We start from the raw sequence: 18,188 nt of genomic DNA, 5'->3' as shown, positions 1-18,188 counted from the left end.
AAAAACTGGATGCTTTGTAACTTCATTTGTTCTGCTGTGGACTTTATTCTGTTATGATGTGCATGCTTTTATCATAAACATTGAAAGTTTATAAAGTGGCAAAATCCCATAAAAACAGCTAAAAATATGAACCCACCTGGTGCTTTTGGATAGAAAGAAACCTTCACCAAAAGTTTAGCTCAAGTCTCATAACTTAAGTCTGTCAGCATTGCTTCCACCACAATCTCTAATTGCGTAGGTGGAGCTTCATGTGGTATTGTAACCATCAGGCCTAATCATAATGTTACATTACTGTTACAGCTGATGGTAACTTTCACATAACAAGCTGTTAGTGTGATAAAGACAATTTGGTCTCTATGAAGTCAAATTAAAAGAAACTTAAATGCTAGGGGTGCCAAGAGCTTCAGTAAGGTTCCCCATTCCATCCAAAGTATATTAGGATGGAACCTACAGAAAACTGAGGTCCATTTTAATACATTTTATTAGAAAAATCAAGATATTCTAGCTGCACTATTACGGATTAGCATAAAATATATATCACTTTCTTAAAGTTGATTTAGTGCTACCAAAGAAAAAGAACAAAAGCAAGGAAATATGAAACATCTGCAATGTGTTTAATTCTTAGTTCTCCTCTTTCTCCTTGCAGAAGAGTCTGCATGTGTGTCTGTGGCAGGTAATTGCCACTTCTTCAGTGCAGAGAATTCCCTAAGAAAAGTGTATTCATAGAATCATAGAATCATAGAGTTGGAAGAGACCACAAGGGCCATCGAGTCCAACCCCCTGCCAAGCAGGAAACACCATCAGAGCACTCCTGACATATGGTTGTCAAGCCTCTGCTTAAAGACCTCCAAAGAAGGAGACTCCACCACACTCCTTGGCAGCAAATTCCACTGTCAAACAGCTCTTACTGTCAGGAAGTTCTTCCTAATGTTTAGGTGGAATCTTCTTTCTTGTAGTTTGGATCCATTGCTCCGTGTCCGCTTCTCTGGAGCATACCTTTGGAATTATAACAATAACAAACATGTATGCAGAGTTTGAGGAAACTCCATTGTGCTTTGATCACAGAGAGGCTTTCAAACCACCATATTTTCATGCCCACTTGTTGCATCCTGATAATTACCGTATTTTTCGCTCTATAACACGCACCAGACCATAACACGCACGTAGTTTTTAAAGGAGGAAAACAAGAGAAAAAAAATTCTAAACGAAATAGTGGATATATGATTTTTGTGGTTCATGCTGTGGCCACAGACATGTGATCTGACAGTGAGTTTGGAGTAGCCCAATGCAAAAATCCTGAGGATCCATGTGGATCCATGCTTTGTAACCACGGAGGAGGGAAGGAAGGGGAACCATGGATCCTCTGCTCACGACTGCAGCAGATCCCCCCCGCCACCCGCAGGCATTCGCTCCATAACACGCACAGACATTTCCCCTTACTTTCTAGGAGGAAAAAAGTGAGTGTTATGGTGCAAAAAATACGGTAAGTATGATACTTGATCTTGGCAAGCTTCTGCAAATGGAAGTGGGAGAGAGCCTGCTTTTTGCAAGCAAAGATCCGGGAGGTATTTGGTTACTGGAAAACAAAAGCAATTTGGGTTTTCTCAACCACAAACAGCTTTTGGCGCCTTAAGTTGGTTTCATAGAAACTCCCATCTGAGAATTGCAGCCACAAGTAATAAACTGAACAAGCCAGCACTGGAAAAGTTGCACGCTGCATTAATGTGGGGAGATATCCAGAAACCACCAACTAAATAAAACAGCTGGATTGTCTTTTAACTGACACCCTGACTTTCCATTGATGGATCCTCTCTGTTCTACAAGCTAACAAAGGGAACCAAGGATATTCTCACTCTGTTAAATAATCCCAAATTTAGCCATACAATCGCATCTGTTAATTTGCAAAAGGGTGGAGTTCCAAGTAGACAGCATAGCATAATAACCTTATTAATTTGTTGGGGGGGGTGTTTCCAAGCTGGAAAACAATACATCTAAAACAAAATTGGCCTTTCACCCTGTCCTTTCCCTGCTGCAAGGACAGCCAACGTAATACCCTCCAGATGTTGTTGGTCTACAGCTTCCATCTTCCCTGACCATTTGTCATGCTGGCTGTGGATGATGGGGAGTCCAGTAACATTTTGAGGGCACTACACTGGCAATGCTGATCCACTGTTTGTTTCTGCATTGTCCTTTGCCTACACTGGAGTAAGCAGCTGGGGGAGCCAGTGCAAAATCTGGGCCTACCTCTGTGAGTTAAATATTTGGTCCTGCCAGTGTGGTGTGAAGAAGTGCAGCAACAGACCTGGCTAGCTGGCTGCACAGCTCTATGGCTGCCCCCACTGGCGGAGGAAGAGGGGGAGGGGGAGTGCACCGCCCCTGGCAGCATGATCCCGGTGGGGTGCCATCACGGCTCCCCCCCCCACTGGGCACCACGCCCCCAGGACAGACGCCATGCCCCCGGGACGCATGCCAGCCGCGCCTCTGCCTGCATTCCGCACCCCCCCCCCCGGAGCATGAAGCTCCGCCACTGGCTGGCCTTTCCATCATAAATGACCTGCAGGATAAGAGCTCATCCAGGCTTCCTTCTGCACCATGTTTTTAGACACGGGGCCAGGTTTTCCAAGTCTACGCCCTACCTAGCATTCTTCTTTTTGTCCCACCTCTTTCCCCAGGAAAACTGATCTTACTGTATTTTTCGCTCCATTGGACGCACCGGATTATAGGAGGGGGAGAACAGGGGGAAAATTTTTTTTCTTGTTCTCCCCCTCTAAAACAAGGTGCGTTCAAGGTACATTCACCAGAGCTTGTGGGGCTGGCGGTGGGGGGAAGCGCTGCTTTCCCCCACCGCCAGCCTCTAAGATCCCTGAAGCCTTTGGAGCGCAGCGCCCCGCTGCCCTGGAGAGGCTGTGCGCACAGCCGTCCCCAAGCTAGAGCAGAGAGACGGAGCCCTCCGCAGTGCTCCGTCTTCCTGTTCTGGCTTTGGGCTTAGCGGCGCAGCCTGCATTCACTCTATAGGACGCACACACATTTCCCCTTAATTTTTGGAGGGGAAAATGTGCGTCCTATAGAGCGAAAAATACGGTAACTACTGAATCAGAACAAATGGTAATTGGGTTTCCCGTTTGCTCCGATTCAGCAGTACAACACAGGTTTTCCACAGGGAAAGCGCCAGAGCAAAAAACAAAAAGGCTCAGACCCAGACCCAGAAATCCCAGATCTGTGCCCAGAAAGGCACTTTAGGATGAGCCCTAACTCATTGCTGGCTGGGGACTAAAACTAAAACCCTCTAAGCAGTTTGCAGACTCTGTAGTTTTTTTGGGGGGGGGAGGGGGGCAAGCAGTATATACCATTTTGTTATATATATATATATATATATATATATATATATATATATAGTCACCTTTATAGAGAAGTACAGCCTTTTTTGTTCAGTACTGGAATAATAAAATGCAACTCAGCAAATCCATATACCTTGCTAGGGGAAATTTCCTAAGTAATCCTAAATAATTAAGGACTGTAAGACTAATAAATTTGAGAAATGATCATATTTATCTATTGTATAATATTGCAATTTATGTGAATGGTGAAACATGCAGTAGAAATATCCTGTATCAGTTCATTCACTGTTTTGGAATGGTTTTTATTTTTTATTTTTTTTTTGTCTATGGAGTAGAAATAAAATATACAATAATAAAGAAACTTGTGTAATCCACACAAAAATAGTAACCTTTTATTGTCTTAAATTAGCTAAATCCATAAATACCACTTCAAGATAGGCAGAAGGGGGAAAGGTTAATAAATGAGGCTGTGTCTTTGAAATCTTGCGTGCTCTCTCTCTCTCTCTGTTACAGAATTGCTTGTTTTCAATGTGTGCAGATGCAAGGAGGACATAATAGAAACGTTACATAAGAAGACAGTTGTGATATTCTTGATAGCTGTAGTTGGGTCTTCAGCCAACCGTAGTTGGCCCAAACAATAAGGTTGTATCCAACTAAGTTATACTCAGAGTAGAAACATGAAAATGAATGAACCTAAGTTAGCCATGTCCATTAATATCAATGAGTCTGCTCTGAGCAGGACTAGCATTGGCTACAACATCTAGTTTGCAAACACTCTTCTAACCGCGGTTCCAAACTGTATAGCAAAGTTTAGTTGGAGGTGGAAGCCAGGTACATCGGCTGATATATCTACTTCCCTTATTTTACATCCTTGACGATTGGTGCTGAATGTGTGTACTGATTCAATTGACAAGCGTGTTGTATGAAATAGGTAAGTTCTGTAATGGCCCATTCACATATGCATGAATGATATTTCAGCCACCATGTGACTTAATGTACATGTTTGACTCACCTTGATGTCTTCTCTGTGATTTAAATCTGGTGATTTAAACAGAAAAAATAGGCTTCATTATGCATCACACTACCATCCTACACTTAAAACTTAAACTGGGGCTGTTGTTTCCTTCAGGTGGATTTGCTGAATTTTCCAGTTGTTTCCCTGGCCTTTGTGAAGGAAAATCTATTCTGGTGCCTTCTTGCATTTCTCAACCCTGCTTACCAGTTTCCAACACTGGGCCAACACGGATTCTTCCTCACCTTTACCTTGGGTGCCAGCGGGACGTCCTCAACAAGGTGGGTGCCCGGAAATAATATGGCACTGATAAGTGACTCAAAGGACAATCTCCCCCTGGCGATGCATTTTCATGTGATGCTCACCAATCAGTTACCTTGACTTCTTTCGCTGTCAACCTGAATTAATTTCTCTTAATTGGTGATATTATCACTTAACCAACTCTGATTTAAAAAAATATGTTTTTAACAGCAAATTTTCACAATTCTGAAAAGTTTTCTCCGTAAGAAGAACTTGCATTTAACCTGTATGACAACACAATGCTACATAGCCAGACAATTATAGCTAAGTGATACCACTGATAAAATGAGAGTGACATCAAGAGATGATAACATAGTGTGGTGAACATTTGCATGAAAAAATAATTGAAAAGGGATTTGTTTGTTTCTTTGTTTCTTAGCCGCCCTGAGCCCGGCTTCGGCTGGGGAGGGCGGGATATAAATAAAATTTATTATTATTATTATTATTGTTTTACACTGCCAAAAATATTTGTGAAAACCAGGAATAGTTTTGGGTCCCCTCAAATATATTTTCAATTAACATTCTCTTTCTTATATTGATCTGTACGTGGTGAGACTTGTAACAGCTGGCATTGGCTTCCTTTCTTTAATAGGAGCTGATGCAGCAGAACGACATTGGCTACGTACTGAACGCCAGTAATACTTGCCCCAAGCCTGACTTTATCCCGGAATCCCACTTCTTAAGAGTGCCTGTGAATGACAGCTTCTGTGAGAAAATCTTTCCGTGGTTGGACAAGTCTGTGGATTTTATAGGTAAAAAGATGGTGTCTCTTTTAAAAAAGAAAAAGAAAACCTATGCCAAATGATTTACTTCCACTAAATGTTTTTCAAGCAGAAACATGTTTGCTTGACTCTGCGCTGCTTGCATGACTTCTCTCTTCTCACAGTAGGGCTGACACGTCTGATGGGGTGGGATGCTTTCAGCATGAAGCCCAAGAAGTTTGCTTTCAGGTGGGCCTGCAGAAGGAGGGGCCCCAGAGGCACAGGAAGCTGCTACAGCACCAATGGCTATGACTTCCTGTCCAACTGTTCACTTACCACTGAAAATTAAAATTTGATTATTCATATGCAGGTGTGAAGAAGCCAGTGGCAATATGAACCTGTATGTAGTATCATGTTGAGAGTCCTGGATGTAAATAAGTAGGGAGGGTTGGTGGTAGCCATTGAAGTTGGACCCCAGGGTGAAATCTAGTTGGCCTAGAGCAGTTTACATGTTCCTTTTTGTTTTTATTTTTTTTTATCATTCCCATTTTTTTATTTGCATATCATACATTACCGTCAAATATTCTTTCCATATAGACTTCCCAGCCTAGCCTTCCATGGCATTTGTAATAGATCTAGTATCGCTGTATATCTGTCAGGAACTAGGCAGAGCAGGAATGGTGAGACTGCCTCTCCAGCCTGACCCTTCCAGAGAAGAAGACAGTTCAGAATTACAACAGGGGTTTGAGGGAGGTCACAGCTCAGAGGAAGATGAGGGGGAAAGTTGGGAAATAATGGGAGAGGAGGAGGAAGCAGAGCTGGAGCAGCAGCTGGCTGACATGTTATCACTAGAAAGCATTCCATACCCTCCATCTCCCAGAACCTGGTGAGCCAGAAAAAGTAGGAGAGCAAACGGCTCAGAAGGGATGACGAATGAGGACGTGGGAGAGAATGGGAGTGGAGATTTACTCGGGATGCCATTATTCCAAGAGGCTGCATTCACAAGCCTCTCTCTGGAAATATTGAATAAAAGCAGATGGTAAAGACTTTTCCTTGTCTTATCTATTCCTGGCAACCTGCCCTGGGGTTGGTTCCTCTGCTGCCTGACAATATCCATATATTAATCCACCCTACTTTTTGTTTCCTAGTCCTTCTTTGTATTTAACTGTTGTTCAGCGAATTACCCCTACTTGTAGTCTTTAGCATCAATTTTGTTTAAGTGCTCCCCAAAAGTTTCCCATTTCCCATTTATTTGTTTTCCATCCTGATTCCTTATTTTGGCTGTCATGCTCACAAGTTTGGCATATTCTGTCAATTAATACAGCCATTGTTCTTTTGTTGGTATTTCTTCTTCCTTCCAATTTTTAGCATAGAGTATGCTGGCCGCTGCTGTGACATAGTCTTTGGGGGAGCTCATCACCAATTATCGCTGATACAAAGGCTTCTGTTTTCTTGGAAAATGTATTTTTTAATTTAAAAAAATTGAGCTCATCGTAGACCATCTCTCAACATTTTTGGGAATATTTACACTGCCCATATGTATGAAAGATCCTTCAGTCTCTTCACATTTCCAGCACAGTTTGTTTTTGTTTTTTTAAAGATTTCTATATCACTTTCTATTTAGAGAATTTCAAGGTGGTTCACATAAAAACTTTAAAACAGCACTGAAATAACAGTATTGAAATAACAGTACTGTGTCACAACATCCACAGTGGGCAGCGGCAATGATCAGGGTGTTTTGGGTATAGGTTGAAAACCTACTAGTTGGAGCTCACTTCCTACCGATAGGAAGACACAAGGTAGGCAGCACCAAAGTTCATCTTGTGGATGCTTCAGGGTCCACATACTGTAGCTCAACCAGGGGAGCCTCATGAAAAGGTTTTATTGAATGGGCAGGTCCATATGCAAGAAGGCATTCTCTCAAGTGACCTGGTCCCAGGTTGTTTAGGGATTGATAAATCAGTAATAAGAAGCTTTGCAAGAAGTAAAGAAAATAGGAGAAAGTGGAAGTGAGTTGCTGTCCTCTTTCCTTAGGCTATGTGTGAGCATGCAATGTGGAAGTGGACACCTCTTACCTCACTTACAGGAGAGAGGCACAACTCCTCCTGTTGCACAATATCCTGGAAATGCATAAAAGGGGCATGTCCTCTCACTCACTCCCTGTTTTGATCCTTCCTCATATCTTGCAAAGCTACCAAGCATCCATTTTGTATGAATTAATAGCACCCCCAGAGCCTTAAGTGGTGAGTGATTATCAAGAGCCATCATGGCACCATGATGGGCCTCTTGGGATGCATGGTTGTTGATTCTGACCTGCTGCCTCAAAATACTTATCTGTATTTGGAGTCTGCTCCATCTTCCCATCTTGCTTGGCTAATCAGTGAGCCAGGTAAGATTAGGCAATGGGCCAGAATCAGCTAGGAGGGCACAAATTGCATGCTTCTCAAAAAGGAATCGGGAAATGGCATTTTTCTAGAGACTATGCAGGTGGTGCTGTGGGTTAAACCACAGAGCCTAGGACTTGCTGATCAGAAGGTCGGCGGTTTGAATCCCCGCGACGGGGTGAGCTCCCGTTGCTCGGTCCCTGCTCCTGCCAACCTAGCAGTTTGAAAGCACGTCAAAGTGCAAGTAGATAAATAGGTACTGCTCCAGCGGGAAGGTAAACGGCGTTTCCGTGCGCTGCTCTGGTTCGCCAGAAGTGGCTTAGTCATGCTGGCCACATGATCTTGGCCAATAAAGCAAGATGAGTGCCGCAACCCCAGAGTTGGCCACGACTGGACCTAATGGTCAGGGGTCCCTTTACCTTTAACTTTTATGCACTTACTGGAGACTGTGTGTATTGCCTGAATATATACACATTTCTCAAGGCCTGTTGGTGATTATGTATATTGACTGGAAAATATGCACAATTTCCTCTTCATGGAAGGATTATGTGCCTATTCTTAATGAGCCTTGGTGCATGTGAACAATGGCTGGTGGTTATGGACATTAACAGCTCCGCCTTCATTTCCCCTCAGCGTACTTCATTTTTTTCAGGTAACAATCACATTTTTTTGGACCATCTGTGCTAGTTGCCCCTCCATGTTGGCAATCTGAGTCTGGGGGCTGAGAGGGTGGAGACAAGTCAGCCCTGCAGGCATTTAAGCAGGATTATATGTATGTTAATGGATGGTGAAAAGAGGCAGCCGCTTGGCGCAAGACCTTCATCCAGTTTATCTCCATAGCTTGATTTACTTAAACAGTTCCAAGGATTATTACCAGTATTCAATGCATTCTTAGGTTTTGTTATAGTTGATTGTGCTTAGCATTTCAGGATAAAACTGCACATGGTTATGGCTATTGTGAAGCCACCATGAGAGCAGGGAGATATGCTTTTTTTTAAAAAAAACTAGTTGAAAATGGCTGTATGCTGCAATTTATTGATTTTTATTTTTGCCTGCGGATCCCTGGGAGATTAAACAGATTTTTCTCATTTTCAGCATCTTTTAGAGCACTGATGAGTGGTTTCTGCTTTCTTTCGTTTCCCACAGAAAAGGCAAAAGCCTCAAACGATCGTGTCCTAGTCCACTGTTTAGCTGGGATATCGCGCTCTGCCACCATCGCTATTGCATATATAATGAAAAGAATGGATATGTCATTAGATGAGGCCTACAGGTAAGGAAAAAGGGTCCTTTTCTTGAGGAAACCAACACAAAGGGCTGACTTCAAATATTCTCATGGCCTCAGCTGCTTTCAATGGTTTCAGTGTGATTGGGGCATGCATGCCCAGAAGCAGTTAAATATCCCTGATACTGTGTTTTTCCTGGGCATTGTGTGAAACTTACCGGTAATTGGTAGCTCCTGCACTCAGCTGCTTTTTGAAAGTGAAGTCCAGGACTGTGTGTTGATGCTTGGCCCACAATGGGCCCTGCATGGCTTCAGTAACGTTTATTTGATTGGGCTTCCTATGTAAGTAAGTGTGCAGTAAGTACTCTACAGCAATTCTGCCAGCATCTGGGAGATATCTCCCCAGTCTTGCCACTTAGACCCCGTTTACCTTACCTTACCTATAACTGTAATGCAAGCCCACCTTTCTTTTCAAGGGACTATGCTGTGCACACACCACTGTTTGTTCACCTACAAGACGAAGGTGACTGAAGTATCACCACACATACCTGTATACATACCTGTTCAAATGATCAACATTTTTTTATTTTAAAAAACACACCATCCTGAGGAAAATGTAGAGGAGACTACTTCTGTAGCAGCTCTCCTCTTCAAGAATGAATTATTGCTATAGTGGTGAATAGGTACCTCTGTGGCAGGAAGATAAACGGCATTTCCGTGCGCTCTGACACTCATCACGGTCCTCCATGGGCCAGTAGCAGTTTAGTCCTGCTGGCCACATGACCCAGAAAACTGTCTGTGGACAAACGCCGGCTCCCTCGGCCTCAAAGCGAGATGAGCGCCACAACCCCATAATAGTTGCCTTTGACTGGACTTACCCATACAGGGGACCTTTACCTTTTTACATGAGGTTCTACTGGTCAAGGGGTTGGGGTTTTGCAATAGTTTCTGGTCCTTTACAAAGACGAGTTGATTGTCCTGAGCAGGAAAGCTTTCTGCATAAATTGTGCTTAGCAATGCTACTACTGTTACAATGATGCTTCAGAGTGTTCCACTAACAGAAAAGACAGCTTCCTGGTCCAGTGAGTTTGCAATCTAAATTACAAATATGAGGGAGAGGGGATGGGGGAAATGGGTTAGTTTGTGCAAATGCAGTTATGTGCCTAGGAGAAGATGAAGACTAAGGGGTTAAACCAACACTTTCAAGGGTAGATTGGAGGAAGAACTTTAAGGAAGGAGGATGCTCCAGCTATAGGGACTGTCAGGGAAGAGGACAGGGTTGCTTGAGGGAATAGGAGAATTTTGGATAGCAGGAGGTGAATTTGCTTAATGTGTGCACCTTACCTTGGTATAGCCTAGTGTGCAACACATGAGCTCTGGTCAGCCTCAGCTCATGGCTTGCATGCAGAATTCCGTTGTGGTGTCATGGGCTAATGGATTGGCTGAACTCTTTTTTTTTTTTAACACACATTTCTGTTTAGATTTGTAAAAGAGAAGAGGCCAACAATTTCTCCCAACTTCAACTTCCTTGGCCAGCTTCTAGACTTTGAGAAGAAAATCAAGAACCAAAGTGGCCAATCTGGATCCCTTAGCAAACTGAAGATTATGCATTTGGAAAAAAGCAGTGATCATGGACTGAGACTGGACAGCGGGCAGAGCAGCAGCAGCAGCAGCAGCCTTTCCTCTTTCCCGCTCTGTGCTACATCTACCTCGGAGACTGTGGAGCAAAAGCCAGTGGAATCGGGAAACCACCCAGGTTCCCCTTTGCTATCATCAGAGGACAGCCCATTGGTACAAGGCATAATTGGACTAAACATATCCTCGGACAAAGTTGAAGACAATAACAGGCTAAAGCGGTCGTTTTCCTTGGATATAAAATCTGTGTCATGTGTCGCAACCAGCACCTGTGTTGCTGCTTCAGGAGAGGGCTACCCCTCCTTGGAGGACACACTGGAATATTACAAGCATTCAGCCACCTTGGAAGGTGGAGCCAAACTATGCCAGTTCTCCCCTGTTCAGGAGGTCTCAGAACAGACTCCTGAAAGCAGCCCCGATAAAGAGGAAGCAAAGCTTCCAGAGAAGTCCCAGAATACCCGGCTGCTGGACAGCCACAGCAAATGGCAGCACTTGGGGAGAACCGCTAGCACCACCCAGAGGTCACTCTTGTACCCACTGCATCGAAGTGGCAGCATGGAAGACAACTATAAAACTAACTTCCTCTTTGGACTTTCCACCAGCCAGCAGCATTTGGCCAAGTCTGCCGCTGGGCTGGGCCTGAAGGGCTGGCACTCAGACATCTTATCCCCCCAGGCTTCCGCGACACCTTTGGCCAACAGCTGGTATTTTGCTACGGACACCTCTCGCTTTTACTCTGCATCGGCTATATATGGGAGCAGCACAGCCTACTCTGCCTATAGCTGCAGCCAGCTGCCCACGGGGTGTGAGCAAGCCTATGCCGTTCGCAGGAGGGAGAAGCATGGAGACAGGGGGGACTCGCGGCGCAGCTGGCATGAGGAGAGCTCCTTTGAGAAGCAGTTCAAGAGAAGGAGCTGCCAGATGGAATTTGGGGAAAGTATCATGTCCGAGAACAGGTCCCGAGAGGAACTTGGGAAAGTGGGCAGCCAATCTAGCTTCTCAGGCAGCATGGAGATTATTGAAGTATCTTGAAGCTCTCTTCTAAGATTTACATTTCTCCCTTTCTTCTGTGTCAAACAATTCCCTGTAAATCTGAAATTTGAAAAGAATGCAAATTGTGTGGCTTCAATGTGAAGGAAGTGAAGGTTTGTGTGTGTTTGTATGTGTGCACAAGTGAAAAACTAAATGACAAGTCTAATACATGCAATGGGCAATTGCTATTTCCCTGCTCCCCTCGCTTAAGGCAGAAGGTGTAGATACTCCTAATGTTTTTATTTCCCTTAACAGCTGGGGCAGTGAGATGTAAAAAATGGTCCAACTTTACTGTGTTTTAAAAAATATTCCTTTGTAAACTAAGCAAATCTTACGGTTCATTTGAAGTAGTATTTAAACTGAACCTCACACGTGGTATTATCCACCCATTTCTTCAGCAATGCAGCTTAGTCCTGGAAGGCCTTGGCTTGCTGCAAGAGAGGAAAACGAATGCAACACTCACACTGCTCAATGCTAGTGCAGTTTGACTGAAAACTAGCATGTATTTTGTCTGGATAGTTTGAATACCCAGTTAGATTGCTAAATCATATTCTTAAAATAAGAGACTTCAGCAGGTGTTTCCAGCTCCCTGTCTGTCAGTAAGTAATGCTATTTGAAAAATAGATGGCTTTTAATTGACAAGTGATGCTCTTTCAAAGGACAGATGGATTTCAAGTTCTCTACCCCATACAAATATTCTTTGGCTGGCATCAAGGATGGCATTAAATCTTTAGGGTGCCCAGTATGCCTGCATCTGATTTCCAGCTTGTGCACTATTGGAGGAGCTGGTGTGTATTGAAAAATCAAGGCATCAGGTCAGAATCTAATATCTGATGTAGCCACCATTTTTGGAACAGAGAGTCTCCAATTAAACACCCCCTCAAAAAAATTGCCACTATATAGCCAAGGGAGGGAGACCAGGTATCTGACTTCTGTCATACAACCCAGAAACATCACCATTCTCTAGAAAGGTGGTGGTGAAGATGAAGAAGTCAGCTGAGTATGCTTCACTTTCTAACTTCATCAAAACTATTATGCAAGTAGCAGGTGTTTAGGTTTAAGCACTGAGCAGGTCAACAGAGAAATGCAATTGCAGACAGGTGTGTTAAGATTTTAAGATAGATTTTAAATGTTGCCAAATGATGACCTATCCCTAACTGCATAAAATCTTTGCCTGTGGCCGGAACAACTGATGGCAAAACTGAGCTTTTCGTAGGGGGAGCAAAAAGAGGCAAAGGGGTGGAGCTTTGTTTTTGTTTTGTTCAAAACTAAATTCAACTAGGTGGTGCCCTTCAGCTTTCCAAGAAAGTTTGGTAGCACTGTTTTCAGTGCAAGCTGCTGCTCTTAAAGAGAAGGGCTTTCTACTTCGGAGAAGAGATCGTGCTCTTCATTCTCCCCTCTACAAATGTTTATTTTCAACTCTAGGTCCAAGGGGTTGAAACTCTACCTAACTCTGTGTCATGTACTCTCGTTTCATATGAGAATGTATGATTACACTGGCATCTGGCTCATTCAAAAATTGAAGGGAGAGTACAAAAAGCATTAATGCTCAGTGGTTATGAGATACAAAAAGACACTAGTTGTGAGGGGAACATGGACACTTTGTTTCACCAATCACTGTTTCCATGCATAGTGCAGCCTTTTAGGAATGCCATTCACTGCTGATGCTGCCACAAATATATTTTGCCAAATAACACCTAGGGATTCTTTTGGTACCCCTTGCTGAAAACGAAGTACAAACTGTCTGTGCTGAAGAAGCAAGGGTCAAAGGGCCTGTGATGCATTGCTGTCCTTGTAAAAAAGAGGATATTGGAGAAACTGGTGGAATCAAAATCAAACTGATCAGAGCTTTCACAACTAGATTGAGTTGCTAGTAAGTATCAACCCCAGTTGCACATCAGACTTCAAGTGTAATCTTATTTCAACTTTATTAGGACACAATCATATACATTACTAGGAGGGTTTAGTTTGTGCTTCCACACGGATGGATCTAACACTGGATCAAAGAATTACATGGATTATATCAGAAGAAACCATATACATACTACTTCTAAGTGGAGGCTGATGATTGAAAACTAACCCAGGACACCCCCAGTTCAAATCTTACCTCCACCATGAAGAAGGAGGAGGAGGAGGAGTTCGGATTTGATATCACGCTTTATCACTCCCCTTCAGGAGTCTCAAAGCGGCTCACATTCTCCTTTCCCTTCCTCCCCCACAACAAACACTCTGCGAGGTGAGTGGGGCTGAGAGACCTCAGAGAAGTGTGACAGGCCCAAGGTCACCCAGCAGCTGCATGTGGAGGAGCGGGGAAGCGAACCCGGCTCACCAGATTACGAGTCCACCGCTCTTAACCACTACACCACACTGGCTCTCATGAGGCTGACAAAGCCTCAATCTTACCCTTAGCACCTCAACTGCAATATGGGGATGCCAACTGCCTACCTTGCTAGGATGTCAGAGTTACTGTGACCACGTATAAGAAGTGTTAATATTAAGTCTTAATTGGTCCTATACTATCTGTCTATTCCATGTGATTCCCGTATCTAAACAAAAGAGCAAATCAAAAATATGGTCAAGATAAAATTTTAAAGGCAAAATGGCTTCTGAATTGCAACCCCTCCCCTCAGCCATTGGTGTCAGTGGGCACTCCAACGCCAGGCAGGTAGCCTTCCCTTTAACATCACTCTGGGGAGATCAGTAGTATGAGCACACATCACTATTGAGTCACAGTCTGTACTTAATCCAATTTTATAATATACAAATACTTAAAATATTTCTTTTAAGCACAGGTCAGCAACTGGCAGACACAAAGCCAAATGGAGCCAACTAAGAAACACCATCTTACTCCCAATTGTCAAGTCAGGGGGGAGTGAAGTGGAGGGATAGCAACAGGACTCTGTTTTTGGGAAATGGTGGGAGTAAGGGGTAAGGAGGGTTTCCATCTGCTGATAGAACAGCTGGGCTGCTTCTTAAAAAACAAACACCAGAAACACAACCCAGAAGAAAGCTGGCATGTCACATGTCCTTTAATTAATAATAAAACCAAACAGTAATAAATATTCCCAGCTGAAATAACATTGTGTTAGAGTAGCATCTACATCACACAATGTAATGCAAGACCCATCAAATTTGTACAAGTTGCATTGCAATAAAAGGAAACTACACAGTGCACCTGACACAAAGCTGTCAGAAACTGCTTCACCACCATTGATTCCCCCTTCTCTATTTCCAAGGCCTAAAAATATGAACACATTAGATGTCCAAATGTGCACCTTCAGCAAGCACTTAACAACCCTGAAGAACGCTGCACGTCTGCCTGGGGGGATTCCCTGAAGTTTCTGGGGCATGTTCTAGAGCACAGTTTTCATAAGTGTTAGACAGAACTGTGAGGGCAGAAATTACAGCATAGGATCACATTTCACAGACCCCTGGAGGGAGAACCTCCCCAAAAGGAAATTCCACTTTGAAAACTACTGATTAGGAAAAGTAGGCAAGCAATGTGTTTTCACTGCAGAGCATTTTAACATCTGGGTACCCTAGCAAGCCAAGTCTCAGTAAGGATCACCTACAGGTTTTCCTCAAGACAAGAATTAAATTATTACAGTAGATAACAGTTGTACTCAAAAGTGCAAATGCAGATTGAGAAAATGGTTAGAGAGATGCATTTCTACCTGCATTCCAACTGGATAGAAATATGCTTAACATTTAAGAGTGATGAGGTTGCATCATAGCCAAATACACACTGCAAAGCAGATATGCTTTCCGGGTTCCCAATCCAGTCTGGAAATCTGCATATGGCATCTCTCTTGCTAGCATATCGGCTGCTTGGACCGAAATACCCACCTTCCTTGATGGTTCGCTAACTACGTAACTCTTTGCACTTTTACGCAGGAGTCCAATGCACAATATATTTGTACATGTTACATTTTCTACTGCTATTACACATAATTAAATGGAACACTGTGCCAAATTTGGCTCTCAACAGACCCAATACAATTCAATGTATTTCAGGAATTCTGTGCATTTGCCTTCCAAGTTCCACCATGGTGGACAGCTTTGTGAATACATGCTTGGGGCAGAATGAGTCATGAAGACATTTATTTTTCCCCTCCATGCTTTAAGGCTTCAATCCTGTACCCACTTACCTGAAAAGTAAGAGCCATTGAACTAAATGAGGCTTACTTTTGAGTAGACATGACTTGCAGTGAAAATAGCTCAAAGGTTTTCCTGACTAGAACTGTAGTTAATAAAGCAAGCAGAACTGGTCCCCCAAAATGAGAAACAAAGTGGTGTGATAACATTTTCCTAGAGCACAGCTTTTAGAATAATGCGTCCAAAGAACATGTTATCAGCCTTCAGTGTATGCATTTTGACTACCAATGCTGGAATCTGGCAACACTGAGCATATTGTTCCAAATATGGCTTTAGCATTTCAAAGGCCAGCTGGTCTGCTAAATGCTATTTCTTAGCTAGAGTTGTGTTGTACAACAAAAAGTGTAATACAGAAATAACACTAACTTGCATCCATTTTTAAGAGACCAGGCCATATTTTGAAAGTAAAGCAATCAGAATATGACATTAGAATCTTCTAGAACTACAGCTGAACCCTTTCCCCACTTTTGGTTGCGTCTGGGGTTTTTTGCAACATCTTGGCAGCTATCCATGTAAGATTGCTTATTATTTATTTACCATACTAATTTTCAACCAGAATAGTTATTTAGAATTAATAAGCAATTGTGCCAACAAAATAATGCAGAAGACAAAAATATAAAACAATGGTACAGCTGTCAAACTCCAAAACTACCAGGTAAAATCAAAGAAAAAAGGCACAATGCGCCAACCAGGATTCAAGGGGGCATGAACTACATAACTCAAGGGTTATTTTTGAAAAGGACCTGGTGAATAGCTTCTTTGGAAAAAGCATTCCTTAAAATAAGATGTTGCATGCTTAGGCACTGTGTGGAACTTCTGTTAGCTGAAGAGGCACTCTGTTGCTGACCTCGAACCACAGATTGCTCATGTGTATTTGGGTAAAGGCTCTCCTACTATTCATAATCATTTCTGATAGTTAAGCATAGCCCTCTCACTTCCTCTCACTTCCTTAATCAGGATGGAAATGCTGTTTTCTGCAGAGACTGACTGTGTGAACAAGTTGCAAAGCTGAATCTAGCCATGTCTCTACCTGCCCCACACATGATGTGCAGGTGGACAAGGTTTAGGGGAAATGGGCTCATGGCCCAAACTGGGACCCTGCTCTAGAACAATGACCATCAAACTTCCTCTTCTCTGTGTTTTTCACACTCATGTGTCTGCTGGAGTTGTAGAATTCAGGTGTGTTAGAGAGGAAGGCTGGCAATGATGGTGAAGCTCTTGTGGGCAGTTTGTTTGCCAACACCAATCTTACAAGAAACAGTTGAAAAACTACATTAGAGCATGCCCCAGAATCCTCTGCAGCTGGAAGGATTCCTCAGTAAGCACACTAATGTGCACAACAGTAGAGGAAGGATGTGAAGGTTTAAATCTGAACCTTGTTAAAGCAATGTTTTGGTGGGTGGAGGCAGTGGTGGCAAGCAGCTGGGAGCAGGAGAGGTAAGAAATGGCATTTCATTCCAAGTTGATGTGTGTATTTAACATTCCCTGCAAGCCAAACACAGTCTTTCTACCTAAGACAGAACTGATACCTCTGCTCTACTCACTCTGGCTTGTGAAGTGTGTTCCAAGTAAGTTCCTTATCAAGTAGGGTCCAGGAAAAAGATGACTGAAGGCTGCATCAGAAAACTACAGCTTGAGCTCCCTGTCAGGGCTCATGGTAAACGGTTCCAGCCTCTCGCTCTCAGGCAGCATGGCATTCAGTCTCTCCATCAGGGGAATGGTCAGGTCGACGCCCATCTGGATGCGACGCAAGATGGCAGACATCTCATTGACCTTCTGGATCTGCTCAGCGTATTTGGCATATCTTTTCTGGCGCTCCTGCATTAAGCTGTAGAGGGTTTCTACCGAAAGATCCATCTGTTTACAAAAACAACAGGACGGTTGTGTTCAATTAGTCACCTCTTGGAGGAACGAGATGTTCTTTCCATGGACTGTGGGTGTGGAGCCAAATGTGGCCCCTGAGACTTTTCCTCTGCCCTCCATCTCTCCCAGCCCCCAACAGTATGGGGGTTAGCTGTACCAGGCCAGGCACAGCAGTAAGGAATCTCCAGGCGGCAGCCCTAATGAGTCCTGCCAGGTCCCATTTGGCCCACGAAGCTGTTTGGGGCCAAAAAGGGGTTGCGGGCACTGCTGATCAGTGGTCCCTACAAAGCCCTAAGCACTGCACTTTGCAAGCACCAACAATCAGCTGATAACACACACACTAGGAAATGTCTTCAAAATTAACCAGGAAATAAATCCTTTCTCCAGACAATTGAGAAAGGACTTTCTGGTTCACTCTGAAGTCATTTCCCACCCGCACTTTCCCTGGATTTTGTAACTGGCCCATCTCAACCACAGCCCACTCCTCACAATATGGATATACAAGAGGTGTGGGCAGGTGGGTGTGCATGGGGAGAGGAGTGCAGA

The 18,188-nt window shown here is 43.5% G+C and overlaps 2 protein-coding genes and 1 long non-coding RNA gene across 5 annotated transcripts in view; 2 read left to right on the top strand and 1 right to left on the bottom strand.

Annotated features, from left to right (window-relative positions):
- The window catches only part of DUSP16 (dual specificity phosphatase 16), a 57,880-nt gene extending 46,179 nt beyond the window's left edge, over positions 1–11,701 (top strand). The window contains exons 4-7 of the mRNA XM_081913309.1: positions 4,468–4,631; positions 5,243–5,402; positions 8,882–9,005; positions 10,439–11,701. Coding sequence (XP_081769435.1) covers positions 4,468–4,631; positions 5,243–5,402; positions 8,882–9,005; positions 10,439–11,624 — 1,634 coding nt within the window. The 3' untranslated portion in view covers positions 11,625–11,701. The remainder of the gene's footprint in view (positions 1–4,467; positions 4,632–5,242; positions 5,403–8,881; positions 9,006–10,438) is intronic.
- Positions 1–18,188, top strand: part of LOC309371028 — a 116,024-nt gene that overhangs the window by 52,175 nt on the left and 45,661 nt on the right. The gene's annotated exons all lie outside the window — the stretch shown is intronic.
- Positions 16,740–18,188, bottom strand: part of BORCS5 (BLOC-1 related complex subunit 5) — a 31,167-nt gene continuing 29,718 nt past the window's right edge. For 2 of the 3 annotated variants that reach the window (XM_081913385.1, XM_081913384.1), the window contains one exon: positions 16,740–17,636. In XM_081913385.1, coding sequence (XP_081769511.1) covers positions 17,406–17,636 — 231 coding nt within the window. In that variant the 3' untranslated portion in view covers positions 16,740–17,405. The remainder of the gene's footprint in view (positions 17,637–18,188) is intronic. The other variant, XM_081913386.1, reaches the window with a different exon arrangement.

Source organism: Podarcis melisellensis, assembly GCF_964234715.1.
Source record: "Podarcis melisellensis genome assembly, chromosome: 5".
Taxonomy (NCBI): domain Eukaryota; kingdom Metazoa; phylum Chordata; class Lepidosauria; order Squamata; family Lacertidae; genus Podarcis; species Podarcis melisellensis.
This window is presented reverse-complemented; position numbering and strand designations above follow the sequence as displayed.